Below are 16,691 nucleotides of genomic sequence, written 5' to 3' on the forward strand. Positions count from 1 at the left end.
ATTCTACTCTCTGTTTCTATGAATTCGGCTTTTTTAGATTCTGCATATAAGTGAGAACATACAGTATTTGTCTTTCTGACCTATTTCACTTAATATAATGTACCCGAGTTCCATCCATGCTGTTGCAAATGGCAGATTTCCTTCTTTTTATGGCTGAATAATTGTTCTCTGTCCATTCACCCAACAGTGGACACTCCAGTTGTTTCCACATCCTGGCTATTGTAAATCGTGCTGCAGTGAACACGGAAAGTGGGTATCCCTTTGAGATTCCGTTTTCATTTCCTTTGGATGTACACCCAAAAGTGGGATTGCTAGATCATATGGTAAGTTTTATTTTTAACTTTTAGGGGAACCTCCATACTTGTTTTCCATAGTGGGTGCACCAATTTCATTGCCACCTACAGTGCACAAGGGTTGCCTTTATTCCACATCCTCGCCAACACTTATTATTTTTTGCCTTTTGGATAATAGCCATTCTAGCAGGTGTGAGGTGACATCTCATTGTGGTTTTGATTTGCATTTCCCTGATGATTAGTGAAGTTGAGCAGCATTTCATGTACCTGTTGGCCATTTGTATGTCTTCTCTGAAAAAACATCTATTCAAGTCCTTTGTTCATTTTTAAATGTGATTGTTTGATTTTATTTTTTGCTACTGAGTTAAATGAGCTCCTTACATATTTTGGAAATTAACCCCTTATGAGATAGCTGGTTTGCAAACATTTCCTCCCATTCCATGGTTGGGTTTTCATCTTGTTGACTGTTTATTTTTCTGTGCAGAAACTTTCGAGTTTGATGTAGTGTCACTTGTTTATTTTTGCTTTTGTTGCTTATGCGTATGGTGTCATAGACAAAAAATCATTGCCAAGACCAATGTCAAGTAGATTTTCCTTATGTTTTCTTCTAGGAGTTTTATAGTTTCAGCTCTTACATTTAAGTCTTGAATCCATTTCAAGTTAGTTTTTGTGAGTGGTATAAGATAGGGGTCCAATTCATTCTTTTGCATGTGATTATCCAGTTTTCCCAACACCATTCACTGAAGAGACTGCCTTTTCTCCATTGAGCATATCTGGCTTCCTTGTCAAATATTATTTGACTGTATGTGCATGGTTTTTTTCTGGGCTCCCAATTCTGTTCCAGTTGTCTATGTGTCTATCTTTATGACAGTACCATGTTGTTTTGATTAATACAGCTTCGTAATATAGCTTGAAATCAGGAAGTGTAATGCTGCCCACTTTGCTCTTTCTTAGGATTGCTTTGGCTATTTAGGGGCGTTAGTGTTACCATACAAATTTTAGGATTGTTTTTTCTATTTCTGCAAAAAATCCTATTAGAATTTTGATAGGGAATGCATTGAATCTATAGATGGCTTTGGGTAGTGTGAACACTTTAACAGTATTAATTATTCTAATCCATGAAGGCGGGATATCTTTCTATTTATTTGTGATTTCCTCAATTTCTTTCACTAAAGTCTCATAGTTCAATTCATTCCTAGAATGTTATTATTGTTTATGCCTTTCTGAATAGGATTGTTGTCTTTACTTCTTTTTCGGATATTTTGTCAGTGTTTAGAAATGCAATAGATTTATGTATGTTGATTTTACATCCTGCAGCTTTACTGAATTTGTTTATTAGTTCTAACAGCTTTTTGGTGATGTCTTTAGGATTTTCTATATATAGGATCACGTCAACCGCAAATAGAGACAATTTTACTTCTTTCTTTCTGATTTGGATGCCTTTTCTTTCTTTTTCTTCCCTGATTGCTCTGGGTAGGGCTCCCAGTACTATGTTGAATAGCAGTGGTGAAGGTAGGCCCCTTGTCTTGTTCCTGATCTTAGAGGAAAGGCTTTCAACCTTCCACCACTGAGTATGATCTTAGCTGTGGGCTTGTCATATATGTCTTTTATTATGGTGAGGTATATTCCCTCTATACCCAATTTGTTGAGAGTTTTTATCACGAAAGGATGTAAATTTTGTCAAATGCGTTTTTTGTATCTATTGAGATGATCATATGATTTTTATCTTTCATTCTATTAATATAGTATATCACATTTATTGATTTTTGTATGTTGAACCATCATTGCATCCCAGGCATCATGATGCATAATCCTTTTAATATGCTGTTGAATTAGATTTTCCAGTATTTTGTTGAAAATTCTTGCATCTATATTCATCAGGAATATTGGTCTGTACTTTTCTTGCAGTGTCCTTATCTGGCTTTGGTATCAGGGTAATGCTGGTCTTGCATAATGAGTTTGGGAGTGTTCCCTCCTCTTAAATTTTTTGGAAGAGTTTGAGGATTGGCTTTAATTCTTCTTTCAATGTTTTGTGGAATTCACCAGTGAAACCATCTGGTCCTGGGCTTTTCGCTGTTGGGAGTTTTTTGATGGAAGTTCCCTACTATTATTGTATTGTTGTCTATTTCTCCATTCAAATACGTTAGTATTTGCTTAATATATTTAGGTGCTCTGATGTTGGCACATATCTATCCACAGTCTATATCCTCTTGATGAATTGACCTTTTTATCATTGTATAATGACCTTTGTCTCTTATTAGTGTTTTGACTTAAAGTGTAATTTTCTGATATACGTATAACTACCCCTTCTCTCTTTTGGTTTCCATTTCCATGAAATGTATTTTTTCATCACTTTATTTTCAATCTGTGTGTGCCCTTATAGCAATAGTAAGTCTCTCGTAGGCAGAATGTAGTTGGGTCTTTTTTAGAAAAATCCATTTAGCCACTCTCTGCCTTTTGATTGGAAAATTTAGTGCATTCACATTTAAAGTAATTATTGATAGGTAAGGACTTACTAATGCCATCTTATTAATTGTTTTCTGGCTGTTTTGTTGTTCTCTTGTTCCTTTCTTCATGTCTTACTGTCTTCTTTTGTGAATTAATGATTTTTAAATAGTTGTGTGTTTTGCTTCCCTTCTCTTTATCTTTTGCAAATCTCCTGTAGGTTTTTACTGTGAAGTTATCACAAGACTTACATGAGACATCTTATAGATATAACAGTCTATTTTATGCTGACAACAATTTAACTTTGATTACACACAAAAATGCTACCTTTCTTCTGAAACTCCATCCACATTTCATGTATTTGATATCATAATTTACCTCTTTTTACATTATGCACTCATTGACAAATTATTGCAGCTATAGTTATTTGTAATACTTTTGTCCTTTAACCTTTATACTGGAGTTAAATTGTTAACACATCACTATATTGCAGTATTAGAGTATTCTGAAATTGATTACACTTTACCAGTGTGTTTTATACTTACATATGACTTCATGTTATTAATTAGTGTCCTTTCATTTCAGCTTGAAGAACTCTTTTGGCATTTCTTGTAAGGCAGGTCTAGTGGTGATGAACTCACTCAGCTTTTGTTTGTTCGGGAAAAACTTTTTCTCTTCTTTATTTCTGAAAAACAGCTCTGCTGGGTTAAGTATTCTTGGTTGGCTTTGTTTTTTCTTTCAGCACTTTGATTACGTCATCCAACTTGCTCCTGGCCTGCAAAGTGTCTGCTGAGAAGTCTGCATATTGCCTTACGGGAGTTCCCTTGTATGTGAAGAATTTTTCTCTCTTGCTGCTTTTAAAACCCCGCTTTTGTCTTTGATTTTAGACAGTTTTATTGTAATGTGTCGTGGAGAATCTCATCAGGGGTTGAAATTCTGGGGGAGCTGAGAACTTAGTGAACCTGGATGCCCTAATCTGTCTCCAGCTTTGGGAATTTCTCAAGTCATTGTTTCTTTAAATAAGCTTTCTGTCTGTTTCTCTCTCTCTTTTCCTTCTGGGATCCAATAATGCATAGATTGTTTCTGTTAATGATATCCCATAGGTCAGGCAGCCTTTCTTTACTTTTTTCCTCCGTTTTTCTTTGTTCTCCTCTGACTGGATAATTTCAAAACACCTGTCTTCTACTTCACAGATTTTTTCTTCTGCTTGATCCAGTCTGCTGTTGAAGCTCTCTATTATGTTTTTCATTTCACTCCTTGTATTGTTTAGCTCCAGAATTTCTGTTTGGTTCTTTTTTTGTGATTTCTATCTCAGTGTTAAACTTCTCATATTGTTCATGTATTGTTTTCCTGATTTCATTGAATTGTCTTTCTGTATTTTCTTGTAGTTCACTGAGCTTCCTTAAAAAATTATTTTGAATTCTTTATCAGGCAAATTAGAGATCTCCTTTTCTTTGGGGTCACTTACTTGAAACTTACTGTGTTCCTTTGGTGGTGTCATGTTTCCTTGATTTTTCATACTTCTTGAAATCTTGTATTGCTGTTTTCACATTTGAAGAAGCAGTCATCTCCTACAGTCTTTACTGGCTGGCTTTGGGTGTGAAATACCTTCCATCAACCCTGTTAGGGATTCTGAAGCTTTCTCAGACCTTTTCTTGGATATGCATGCTCCACACTTCTTGTTCTCTCTTATGGGAGAGTTCTTAAGGTTGTATGCCTTCTCTCAATATTCCATAGCCAAGATGGATGCAGACAGCCTTGCTTTTGTTTTACTTAGGGTGGTGATGAATGCTCAGTTTTGTGTTGTTTTCCCAATCCCACAGAGTTGGGCCAGCTTTCTATGGGTGCTCACTAGTTATCTGCAAAGGCTCCCTCTTGCTGCCGTAGGAAGCATGTACACCTTGCTGGCACAACGTGTAGATGAGGTGCATTGGGGGTGCCTGTGGGCCATTGGGGGAGGCTTAGAGGTGAGGAATCCCCAGTAGCTTGTGGGCAAGCTCCCCGATGGAGTCCATGATGCAGTCAGTAGGATCTGCATTCCTTTGATGCCTCCAAGAGCCCTCCTGTTGTTCTCCTAGTAACTCTCCACACCCCAATCACATGGAATACCTCCATACTCTGCATGGGGCAAGAAGGAAGTGGGTTTCTTTCACAGCATCCTGCACAGCTGTGGAAGCTGGGTGCTCACTCACATGCTCTCCCTTTCCCCAGCAGGAGAAGTCACAGAACAAGAAGGTCTCTCTTGGCACTGAGCTATGCTGCCTTGGGGAAGGGGTGATGCATGTAAATTGACACTGTTCCTCTTACCCTCTTCAGTGCATCCAGTCTCAGACTTCTTTGCTCCAGTGGTGTGGCAGAACTTCTCTGCTGGACTCCTGGATTTCCACAAAGGCTCTCTGGCCCATGGGTGGTTGTTTGAATTGGTATTCTTTAGAGGAAAGTTTTGAGAAAACTATTTTTCTGCCATGATGATGATGTCCAGTAACTAACTTGTTAAGTGTCATTGTGACATTCATTCCAGGTATGGTGGCGACCAAGGAACTTTTGGAAAAATGTGATTTGATGACATTTTTTAAACTGCAATCTTAAAAAGTTAGTATCTATATGCAAAATGTTTTTATAAGAAAATTATTATTTTGTTGTTAATAAGCCAGTTGCTTAGAGAATTTCATCTAGAATCATGGTACTATTTACTTTATTTGGCTTGATTTGTGCTATTGAAAGAAAAAACCCCAAATTTTTTAGAAGTATTTTTCATTTTTATGGATTAAAATGCCAAATTTTACCTTCTAGGAGTAAAACAAAGTGCTAAGAAATAAATAAAATAAATCAAGCAGGCTATGGTAAAATCTAAAACTGACAATCAAAGACTTTTATTTTGATCTATACTTTTTTTTATCACAATAAAGTCACAAGAACCATACATTTATTCTATTTGCCCAGCACTCTGCTTTTTAAAAAATTAAATATTGGACAATTTTCTAGAAAACAGACTTAAGTAAACTTCAATAAACAAATGAATTTGAAAAACTAAAACTGGAATAAGCAGCACAAAAATTATGACAAAAAAGACATCAATCCAAATGGTTTCAACAAAATCATTATGTAAGAGCTAATCCTTATCTTATACAATCTTTTTAAGAGAAAGTGGATAAACTGAATTAGTAAGGCTAACACAACAATGATTAAAAGAACTACAAAGTCAATATTTATTAAGCATCATTTTTTTCCTGAGGACCTCTCTATGTTTGGAATTCAACAGTGAACAAACACAAAGAATCTTGCCCTCATGGGGTTAGTATTCAAATGTAGAGGAAGATTGACAACAAACAGTAAACATAATAAATAGGCATTTTAAATGACATATTAGAAAGTGGAAGTGATATGAAGAAAAGAAAAAATGGAGCATGTAATGGGGATTAGAAATTCCAAGTGTTGTAATTTTAAACAGGGTGGTCCAGTCTGGTCATCATTGAGAAAGTGACATTTAGCAGAAACTTGAAGGAGGTAGCCAGACACATAGTAGGGTAGGCAGAAAAAATGGCAAATGAAAACCCCATAAGGTGGGAGCGCACCAGGCATGCTTGAGGAACTGCAAGAAGGCCACCATTGTGGAGTAAAGTTAGCAAGAAGGAGATGAATAGGAGATGAAGTCAGAAATGCGATGAGAGTTGAATCCTGTAAGACTCTGTAGGCCACTGTTTGGAATCTGGTTTTTACTCTAAATCCAATGGGGAGACACTGGAGATTTTGAACAGAAGCATGAGAAGGAACAGTCTGGCTTCTGTGTTTAGGAAAAACTCAAAGAGAACAAGGGGAGAAGTAGGGAGGCTATTAATTGACTACTGAGATAATCCAGGGATGCATGAGGGTAACAGAACTGAGCAGCAGTAGTAGAAACGTAAGAATCCAGTCAGATTCTGATATATATTGAGGGTGAGGTCAATAGAATAAATGAAAGAATTTGTAAGGCTAACTCACTTATGCTTACAAATGCAAAATTTCTAAGTAAATTATAAGTATAAAAAAATATATCATAGGAAGGCCTAGTATCTTCTATTGGATTGACATATCCACAAATAACAACTATAAACTCCAGACAAAATATAAAAACAACTACCTGAGACACTGAAAACTCAACAAAAGCAGGCAGATACTGGAGGGGAGTTGACATTTGGTAAAATGAAACAGCATGTGGTCAGTCTCCTGTTTTAAGACATTTAACCTGAGAGCAGGCCCCACTTGGGTCATGCGTGGCTATATGGAAAGCCACAATCTTGCTGGACTGAGAAATCAGAGGACAGAATTTAGGGGGAAACTCTGGAAAGCAAAGCAGGGTGCAGAAGCAAAATTCTGAAAAGAGAAAAATAGGCCCCAATTCTGTGTAGAAACTTTGCCCAAACCGCTGGCTGACCCCTAACCACACATGTGCAGTGTAGACTCCAAGTGGCCCAGCTCAAGTGACAAGAACAAAACCAGGATTTTAGCAGGTGTCAAGTTTGTAATGTGTGTTCAGCTAAATTAACTCCTGGCTTTAAAAATGTATTAATGTTCTTCAGAGAAACATAACAGAACTCAGAGTTTCTATAACATATCATTCACAGTGTCTAAAATGCAATTTGAAATTACTTGACAGAGAAGTAAGCATTAAAACATAAACCGCTCTAAAGGGAAAAGACAGTCAACAGAGACCAACTTGACATTATGCAGATGATTGAAGTATCAGACAAATATGTTAAAGCATCGATTCAAACTATTCTCAAGGACATGAAGAAAAATATGGCTCCTAGGGAATGAAAAGATAGAAAATGTCAGCAAAGAAATAGACAATATTATATAGCATCCGAAATGAAAAATTCAAAGGATGGGCTTAACAGCAGAATAGAAACGAGCAAAGAATGAGTAAGCTTGAAAATAGTTCACCAGAAATGATCCATTCCCAAGAAAAGAGAACTAGATGGAAAACAAGTGAACAGAGTTTTGTGGACATGTGGGAAAATATTTCTAAAACGTCTAACATGTACATAATTGGAGTCCCAGAAGGAGAGGAGAGAAATAAAGGGGCAGAAAACGTATTTGCTGAAGTAACGGACAAAAATATCCCAAATTAGCTGAAAGACATAACTTTACAGATTCAAGAAACTCAGGAAACTATAAGCAGGACAAATTTAAAGGTAAACACCCTTACATGCATCATTATCAAACTGCTAAAAGCCAAAGATAAAAATAAAAATTTTGAAAGCAGCCAGAGAAAAATGACATATTGCAAACAGGGAACAATTACTGGAATGACTGTTGACTTCTCATCAGAAATAATGGAAGCCAGAAGACAGGGAAAACACTTTTAACTGCTGAGAGAAAAAAGAGACTGACAAACCAGAATTCCTTATCCTTCATGAATGAGGTAAAGATGTCCATCATGACCAGGTAGGGTTTATCCTAGGACAGCAAGGATGGTTCACACTCAGAAAATGTATAAAGTGGTTAACCACACTGAGATATTGAAGGAGAAGGAATATATGAGTACTTCAACAGATGCATAAAAATACTACTACTATATAAGATTCAACAGCTGGTCCAGATAAAACTCTTGCAAAACTAGAAACAGAACGAAAATTTCCTTAACCAAAAACCCCCACAAAATACAGCTAGTTCATACTTAATGTAAAACTTCAGACACTCACATAGAAAAAGGCTAATGCCACCATCTTCTTCATGTGAGATTATCTAACCCCAAATAAAGCAAACCAATAACAAGAAAGATCATGTAATACGAAACTTCAGAGCCTTCACAGCGAAGTCATGGACCAGACTAGGATAATAATCATAATCCCTATGTAACAAGACCAGGAAAAGAAAGAGGAAATAAACATTTTGGAAAAAGAGAGGCAAATTGTTATAATTGGAGGCTAATCTGGTTATCTACATAGTAAAGATAAGAGAATCTATTGACAGACTATTAGAACTAATGTGATGGTTTAGCAGAGTTGTGGATAAAGGTCAATATATAAAAATAAACATCATGAGGGAGGAATGTATTTTTTTACCTTATGAAAAGCCAGCTGGCCCAATATCATTTTTTTAATGGTCTACCCTTCCCCCACTGGTTTATATAGTTTCCTTGATCACATTCCAAGGCCCCATATGTGCTTAGATCTGATTCTGGGCTTTTTGTGTATTAAACACCGAAATGTCTACTAATGCCAAATATTGTTGAGGTGGGAATGATATAGGATGTCTCGTAAACTGCTGACTATACTGAATAGCCTCTTCAGAGAGTGATCAGACAGTGTCCTGTTAAACTGCAAAAGGGAATACTCGCTTACCTAATACCTTCACTTCTAGGTTTATAATCTAGAAAAATATACATGCATGTGCATTAGAGACAGGCACACATACCTTCGTTGTACATTGTTACTGAAAGAAAAAACAGGAAAAAATCCAGATGTTCATCAATTTAAAAATGCCTAGGGGTATGGTCATGTAGTAAAAGACCATAGAGCAGTTAAAAAGAACAAATCTGATCTACAAGATCAGTTTTGATGCATCTCAAAATCAGTATGATAGGGAAAAAATTTTGCAAATATTTATGCATGAGGATACCATTTATGTTAATGAAAAACGCACAGAATATTTAACTGCATATCTGTGGGGTAAATGTGTAGTAATACTAACCTCATCATGAATATAGTAGCTCCCTCAGGGCGAAAAGAAAGCAAACCAGCACCTAATAATATTTTTGTTTGTTTAAAAAATCTGAAGCAAATGTTACAAACTATTAACATTTGTTTAGTTTGGATAACAAATACATATAATTTATTATATCATGCAGTCGGCATTAAACAGTCTCTAAGTAATTTTGAATTTGAATTTGGTATTTTGAGATAGAGGTCCCGGTCAGCTAGTCCCCAGAAAGCGCTAATGTCTTACACTGAGCCACGTCACGCATTCTCATTACCCATCCAATCTCTGGTAGGCACTTGATTTCTTAAACTCTGGCTCGGAGATAAAAGGAAGTTGGATTTTAAAAATTTAATTATTGTAATAGTTTAGGACATCTCCTTGGTATTTCTTTATTGTTTCCTGCCCTAGATTTAAATAAGGCATGCAGTAGAAGTTAGGAGCTGAGGTTTTACAAAAAATCCAGTTAAAAAATGGGCAAAGGACCTGAATAGACATTTTTTTCCAAAGAAGATATTCAATTGGCCACCAGCTAGATGAACAGGTGTTCAAAATCACTAATCATCAGGGAAATGCAAATCAAAACCACAATGAGATATCAACTCACACCTGTCAGAATGGCTAACATCAAAAAGACGAGAGATAAGAGTTGGTGAGGATGTGGAGAAAAAGGAACCCTTGTGCACTGTTGGTGGGCATGCAAACTGGTGCAGCCACTATGGAAAACAGTATGGAGGTTCCTCAAGAAATTAAAAATAGAAATACCTTACAATCCAGCAGTCCCACTTCTGGTATTTATCCAAAGGAAATCAAACTACCATCTCGAAGCAATATCTGCTCTCTTATGTTCATTCCACCATTATTCACAATGGCCAGGACATGAAAACAATCAAAGTGTCCATCGATGGATGAAAGTAACTTATTTATTTAGTGATATATTTAATTACTTATTACATTTATTCGTTCATTCACTTATTTATTCAGCCATAAAAATAAGGAAATTCTGCCATTTGTGACAACATGAATGAAACTTGAGGGCCTTATGCTAAGTGAAATAAGCCAGACAGAAAGACATTGTATGATCTCACCTATACATGGAATCTAAAAAAACCCCAAATTCATAAAAACAGAGAACAGATTTCCAGGGGTGGGAGGTGGGGGAAAAGGGTGAAGGTGATAAAAGATAAGAACTTCTATTTATCAAATGAATAAATTCTGGGGATGTTATGCACAGCATGGTGACTTATAGTTAACAATACTGTCTATATATTCGAAAGTTGCTAAGAGAGTAGATTTGAAAAGTTCTCATCACACATACAAAAATTTGTAACTATGTGAGGTGATGTGTTAACTAACCATATTGTAGTAATCATTTTGTAACATATATATATATATATACATATATATATGATAAATTCACTACGTTGTATACCTTAAACTTATACAATGTTATATGTCAATTATATCTCAATAAAGCTGGAAAAAATAAAATAATGGAATGAGACTTCTTTAAATAAAATTATACTCAAATGTAAAAAAAAGCAGCTTAGGCTTTAGATTCAAACAGGTGTTTGAATATGAGCTCTGTCACTTAGCACCTCTGTAACCTCAGGCAAATTACTTATACTTTCCCATCCTCAGTTCCCTCACCTGCTCTGTGGTCATACTCATTTTCTATCTCACAGGGTTCCTTAGGGAATGATTTAAATAACACATAGTGAGCACTTGATAAATGTCTGCCATTTAATATTGTCATTATCATTACTTCCAATATAACAAGATGTGTCATTTTTAAAAAATGGCTATCACTTTGACATATAAAAAAGGATATGGAAAGAATGATTAGCTAATTAGTTTAAATCAGGTAAAATAATCATATTTGTTTCTTTAGAGCATTAAAATTGCATTTGTTGTAAACTAGTATAATAGCTTACTATGTTTAAACAATAGTTAATTTAGTACTTAACTAATTAGTGAATTTGGTATCATCCCAAAAGAGGCTGAAAAGAAATCAAAGTGATCTGATTAAATTTTTTATTTTCAACCAGCTGTGTTTGCTGAAAATATGCCTAGCAAGAGACACATGGAAGTGGGTTTATGGTGGCAAACACAGATTTCCCTTCTTTCTCTCTTTCTTTTTTTTTTTGTGTGTAATTCAACCACATTCTCACCTTTTGAGACGAAAGGAGTTTCAACCTCCTTACCATATCTCCAGAGGACATTTTGTAAAAAGAAGCATTTAGGGAAGATTCTTGGGCACTGTTTTATCAACTACTTTCCAGACATTCCACTTAGGGATCATAGAACTGTTCTTGAATTTATTCCTTAATCTTTTGTTGTTGGAAAGGCTGTAAATTAAAGGAAGTAAGTGGGAAGATTCACAAGTTTATTAACATTGTATCAAAAAGTATCATTCCATTTTTTTCTGAGTCAAGTAGACTGAGGATATTTAAAGGGTAAATGCTGTAAGTGACAGTTAATGCCATAATGATTAACCTCTATGAAGTTTTTACAGGCTCCAGATTTCTCTTTTCTTCCTCCCTTCTTTCCTTCTTTCCTCCCTTCCTTCTTTATTTCTCCCCATCCTCCTTCTTTTTAGCTATTTTTTTTTTGTCTGAGGCAGTTCTGTCCATATGATTGCGAACATGAATCTATAGATGGATTCAAATGCTATCAAAGGGATTCACTTGTGACATTCTAAATGGGATCTCATTTCTGCAAATAGCAAAGGAGTGGAGTGCACACTGCAGCTCCATTTTGGTTGGCTTTCTCAGTAAGAGGTTCCCCGTATGTTGGAGAGTGAGGAGGCGCTGGTCACTGGCAATGAGAACACTTCGAGGCGGTGGGACAGCGAAAGGTGGAAGAAGGAGTGAGAGCTGTTGTGTTGAATTTAATTAATGAAGCTGCGTCTAGGACTCTGGTCTGTGCTTCACTGACACCATTTCCACAACTTTACCTTTCCTTCCTCCTTCTATACTTGGCCTCTCTTACTCCTGACCCATCTCCTCCACTGAGACCCGATTATTCCAGCCAGTTATAAGAAAAAGTATAAATGAGAAACAAAGTACCATTTAATGAAAATAGACGGATAGCTTTATGTATTGGATTTTTTTTAATGCAATGGTTCTATGTGATTTTTAAAATTTAAAATATTAGCCAAAGCATGGTCATCCACAGCGACATGCAAATAACAGGGATAAACACAACCCTCCACAAAAATGTTGTGCACAAAAAAGCATTGCCCTGCATGAGGACATGCAATGTTTCAGCGTGCTCAACTACTATTTCTCTCAATTTCTTATTGAGCAAAATACAAATAAAAGTAAAATAAATATACTGTGCATGTTTTGGAGGGAAAAAAGTGTTCAGCTTTTTTTCCTCATTTATTCAGGGCAGTTCGGGTCTGCCTGCTTAGATGTCTCTGGAACTCTGTGTACTAGAGTTGCTAACGCCTGTGGTCCTGCTCAAGAAAGGACTGTTGACGGCCTCGCTGGTGGGTTGTAAATGTGGAGATAGATGTTCATCCTCTATAACCAAGTAATTAGATACCAAATCACAAGTATTAATAGAGAATCTGGCATTTCCTGGAAGCTTCCGAAAGTAATCAGGTTGTGTGTTTTTGATACAAATACTGATGCAATGAGTAATTCTAAAATGTTTGCTCAAGCTGTGAAAGAGGAAGCTGTGGCGAAAAGTATTCGACACGCTTTCAGAGTATTAGTTCTCAATCTTGGCTGCACATTGGAATTGTTTGGGAAAAATTTAAGACAACTCTTGCCTGGGTCCTACCCCAGAGATTCTGACTTGGTTGGTTTATGGGGCAGCCTGGGAACAGGAGTTTTTAAAGCATCTCAGGTGATTCTAATGTGCAGTGCAGGTGGAGAACCACTGCCCCATGGAAGGAGGCAGCGCATCTGCAGCCAGCTGGGGAATATTGGGAACCGAGCCTGGGACTCCAAGTGTGGTCCGAGGAGTAGTAGACTCCACATCCTCTAGTTACAAGTGCAGACTCTCGGGCCCTCACGTCAGACTTACGGAATAAAAATTGCATTTGAACAGGACCCCTGAATGTTCCAGTGCACGTTAAATTTTGAGACGCATTAAGGCACCTGAGCCCACAGGAGTCCTTGAGTGGCTGCGTTAGGGTTGTAATTAAGAGAAACTTCCTAGCCCTAATCTCCTCCACTTAGCCAAGAAGGCTTCAGTCTTAATTTAGCTTTACTCATGTGCCTCCCTAATGGAAAGAGGTATTTCTTTATTACCATGCATTAAGTTGGATTTCAGATGAAAGACAGACTTCTTCAAAAGTCTAAAAGAATTTTCTGAGTAGGAAAAAGCTTCTTCCAATATAGTGCCCATAAACAGTGGCTTTCAACTCCAGTTGCATATTACAACTACCTGGAGAGCTTTCTAAACATGCTGCTTCCCCATCAGCTCTACTGAGTTATAATTTCTGGGGCTGGAGGCCCACATTGGCATGTTTTAAAGCTCTCCATGGAGTGAGTGTGCAGCTGGCTTTAAGAACCACTAAGGATGAACTCTAAGTTCATTGACTGCTATAGATTGGTGCCTCATTTAATCCAAATATAGTGGTGTAAGTCATTTTGGCTCCCTTGTAGATTGTTATCCATCACTTCATTAAAATGTATCAACCTGCATTGTAAGAACAATGAAATATTTAGTGCATGGTAACTTGATATCGCCTTCAATTTACCCCCACTGCATAGTTAACCATTGATTACATTAATAAAGTAATGACAAGCATACAAATAGAAATACCTAAATAATATGAGTATTTTACTTTATGAAATAAAACATTTCATTTCACAATCTCTTTGCCTTGTCATATCTTTAGACAAGCATAAAAATTGGCTTGCACTCCTGGGTACCAGCCAGCTGCGTAGTGCAAAGAGACATCACTACGGTGCAACTTGGCAGGAAGACATCAGCTGTCATTAAAAATCCACAAAACAGATAGAGTGCAATACAATCTTCTGGGTGAGGGGCTGAAATTGCCTATCAGGTGAAATGATACACATGGATGGCATTTTTGTCTTCAAACACAAGTTGAAAACGACGAGGAAACCAGACAACTCAGTGGAGTAGTGGAGCACATAACTTCGCTGAGGAATGAGAAACATGTGACTCAACGAACACGAGCCGGCTTGCCTCTAAATCACTGCCAAATCATTTTTAAAATAAACTCCACAAAGTATGAAACATGGAATAGTGCTCAGTTAAAACCTCCTCTCAAATAAATAGTTTTTATTTCCCTCTTGAAAATAAAAGCTTCAAGCACAGAATTCCACTGCAAATTCAATTTGGCTCTTCCTAAGTCGGTCATCTGTTTGGTTCCTTAGATTTTCCATTTATGAAGAGGCATTTGTCCTTGAGGTAAGCTTTGCAAAGATTATTTGTGTAAGGCATTATTAGCGTCTTGTTCAGAATGACATTTTCAAGTGCAAAGATAAACGTAAACGCTATCGAAGCCACACACCTCTGACAGTCCCGTGCTGGCCTGTTGGGAAGAGCTCCATCCAGACACCAGAAGACATCCTTAAACCACCTGACCTTCTGTGGCCAGGACAGGTCTTTGAAACTGATGATTTAGATTCTTAACTTATGTCATTAGATAACAACATAAAATTCAAGAGACCTCGGGCTAGAAATAATCCTATTTAAAAACCTTTCCTCTTTTCCATTAGGCTTAGAGTCAGTCTTAGATCAAATCTTAAGGTAAATGAGAATCCTCAACGGCCTATGAAGAAAATCTATAACAGTAAATTGTATCTAAATATAAAAGCATTATATATTTATGATTAAATGCTTAATAAATGATGAACTATTTAATTGAGAACAATCCAATTATTCGCACATCACAGACTTTTCTCATAAATCTGTTACTGAAATTTTGCCATTTTATTATTTGCAGATCCTAGAAGCAAATCATGTAGGGATAAACAGTGGTCTTGGGCAGGTTTGGGGGGAATGCAAGAATCAGCTGAAATAGGGTGCTGTTTTTAACCCATTGGGTATATGGCTAATTTCGTTCTTTTACAGTTTTTAGAGTAAGTAGAAGTGTTTCTACTTCCATGAACTTTAAATGTCACATTAAGAAGGTATAATCAAGCATTTCAGGGGCAAAATTAGGAACCATACGGAAGGTAGAGGAAATTGCTCAGGCTAGGTGCTGCCTCCGGACTTTGCTGGTAACTCCAGGTATGACCTCAGGTGAAACAGTTCACTGCTGTGGGCAGATACCCCGTCTTTCCAATCTGGAGATTTGGCTAGATCTACTCTAAGGTCACTTTCGATTCTCAAAATACCCTATGGCTTTAATTCTGGTTTAGTCATGACATAATGTGAATAATAAACAGGATAACATATTCCAATTTTGAATTTTGATTTCAAGAATACTTACAGTTAAGGCTGGTGGTCCTGGGGGTCCCGTATCTCCCTAAAATAGATTTTTAAAAGCTGCAATTACCAATAGTCCCTTTTTGCACATATGATTTATAAATATTCTGAGTGGCTAGAAGCAATATCTAGATAAATCTTGAAGGAAAGAAAAATAGAATTTTATCTTGAAAGAAGTCTCTGCACAACAAAAAATGTCTCGTGTGCTTTTAGCTTTCATGACATAAATATCACCTTGAGCACACCCATGCTTTTTGCAGCAGCAGAACTTGTTTTGAAAAGCTAAAATAATCTAATTTCTATTCTTTTGTCTACTAATCCAAAATTAGAAAGAATATCTCTTCCAACATGGTTACTTGCCAGCGGAGCAGCTGGGAAATGTTACAACGATGGATAATTTTTCTGACAAAGTTAGAACGAGGATCAGCAGAAATAATAAGTGGGTCTCCCCACTTCACGCCTTCCAGCTGCAAGAAGCAGTCCCATTGTCTCTTCTAAAGCTCTGCTGAGTTGGCATTGCACTTGCCATCAACTGTAAGAGGCTTTGCCTATATTTATGCATTTTTAAATATTAACATTGCTTTGCTGACCTATGTGAATACAAATTACCAGGTGATTATATTGACAAACTATTCAAAATCTTTAAAAAATGATTCATCTAAAAGTTCACTATTTTCCAGTTTATAAATACGTCACCTGTATGCTTGACTGCATCAGCACCCCTCTTTATTTCATAAGAACTCAGTTACGAAGACCAAGCATCTCTGCTATGATCCTTGTTTAAGGGGACATCATGGAGACCACACACTGTGTGTGGGGCACGGGGAGGCTGCATTCTTGTGCTCAGGCTTTCTC

At 36.8% G+C, this 16,691-nt stretch overlaps 1 protein-coding gene across 6 annotated transcripts in view; it reads right to left on the reverse strand.

Moving 5' to 3' along the window:
• The window catches only part of COL19A1 (collagen type XIX alpha 1 chain), a 305,503-nt gene that overhangs the window by 152,891 nt on the left and 135,921 nt on the right, over nt 1-16,691 (reverse strand). For all 6 annotated transcript variants that reach the window (XM_070514618.1, XM_070514620.1, XM_070514621.1 and 3 more), the window contains one exon: nt 15,841-15,876. In XM_070514618.1, the coding sequence (XP_070370719.1) occupies nt 15,841-15,876 (36 nt within the window). The remainder of the gene's footprint in view (nt 1-15,840; nt 15,877-16,691) is intronic.

The sequence above is a fragment of the Equus asinus genome, chromosome 8 (genome assembly GCF_041296235.1).
Source record: "Equus asinus isolate D_3611 breed Donkey chromosome 8, EquAss-T2T_v2, whole genome shotgun sequence".
Lineage (NCBI taxonomy): Eukaryota > Metazoa > Chordata > Mammalia > Perissodactyla > Equidae > Equus > Equus asinus.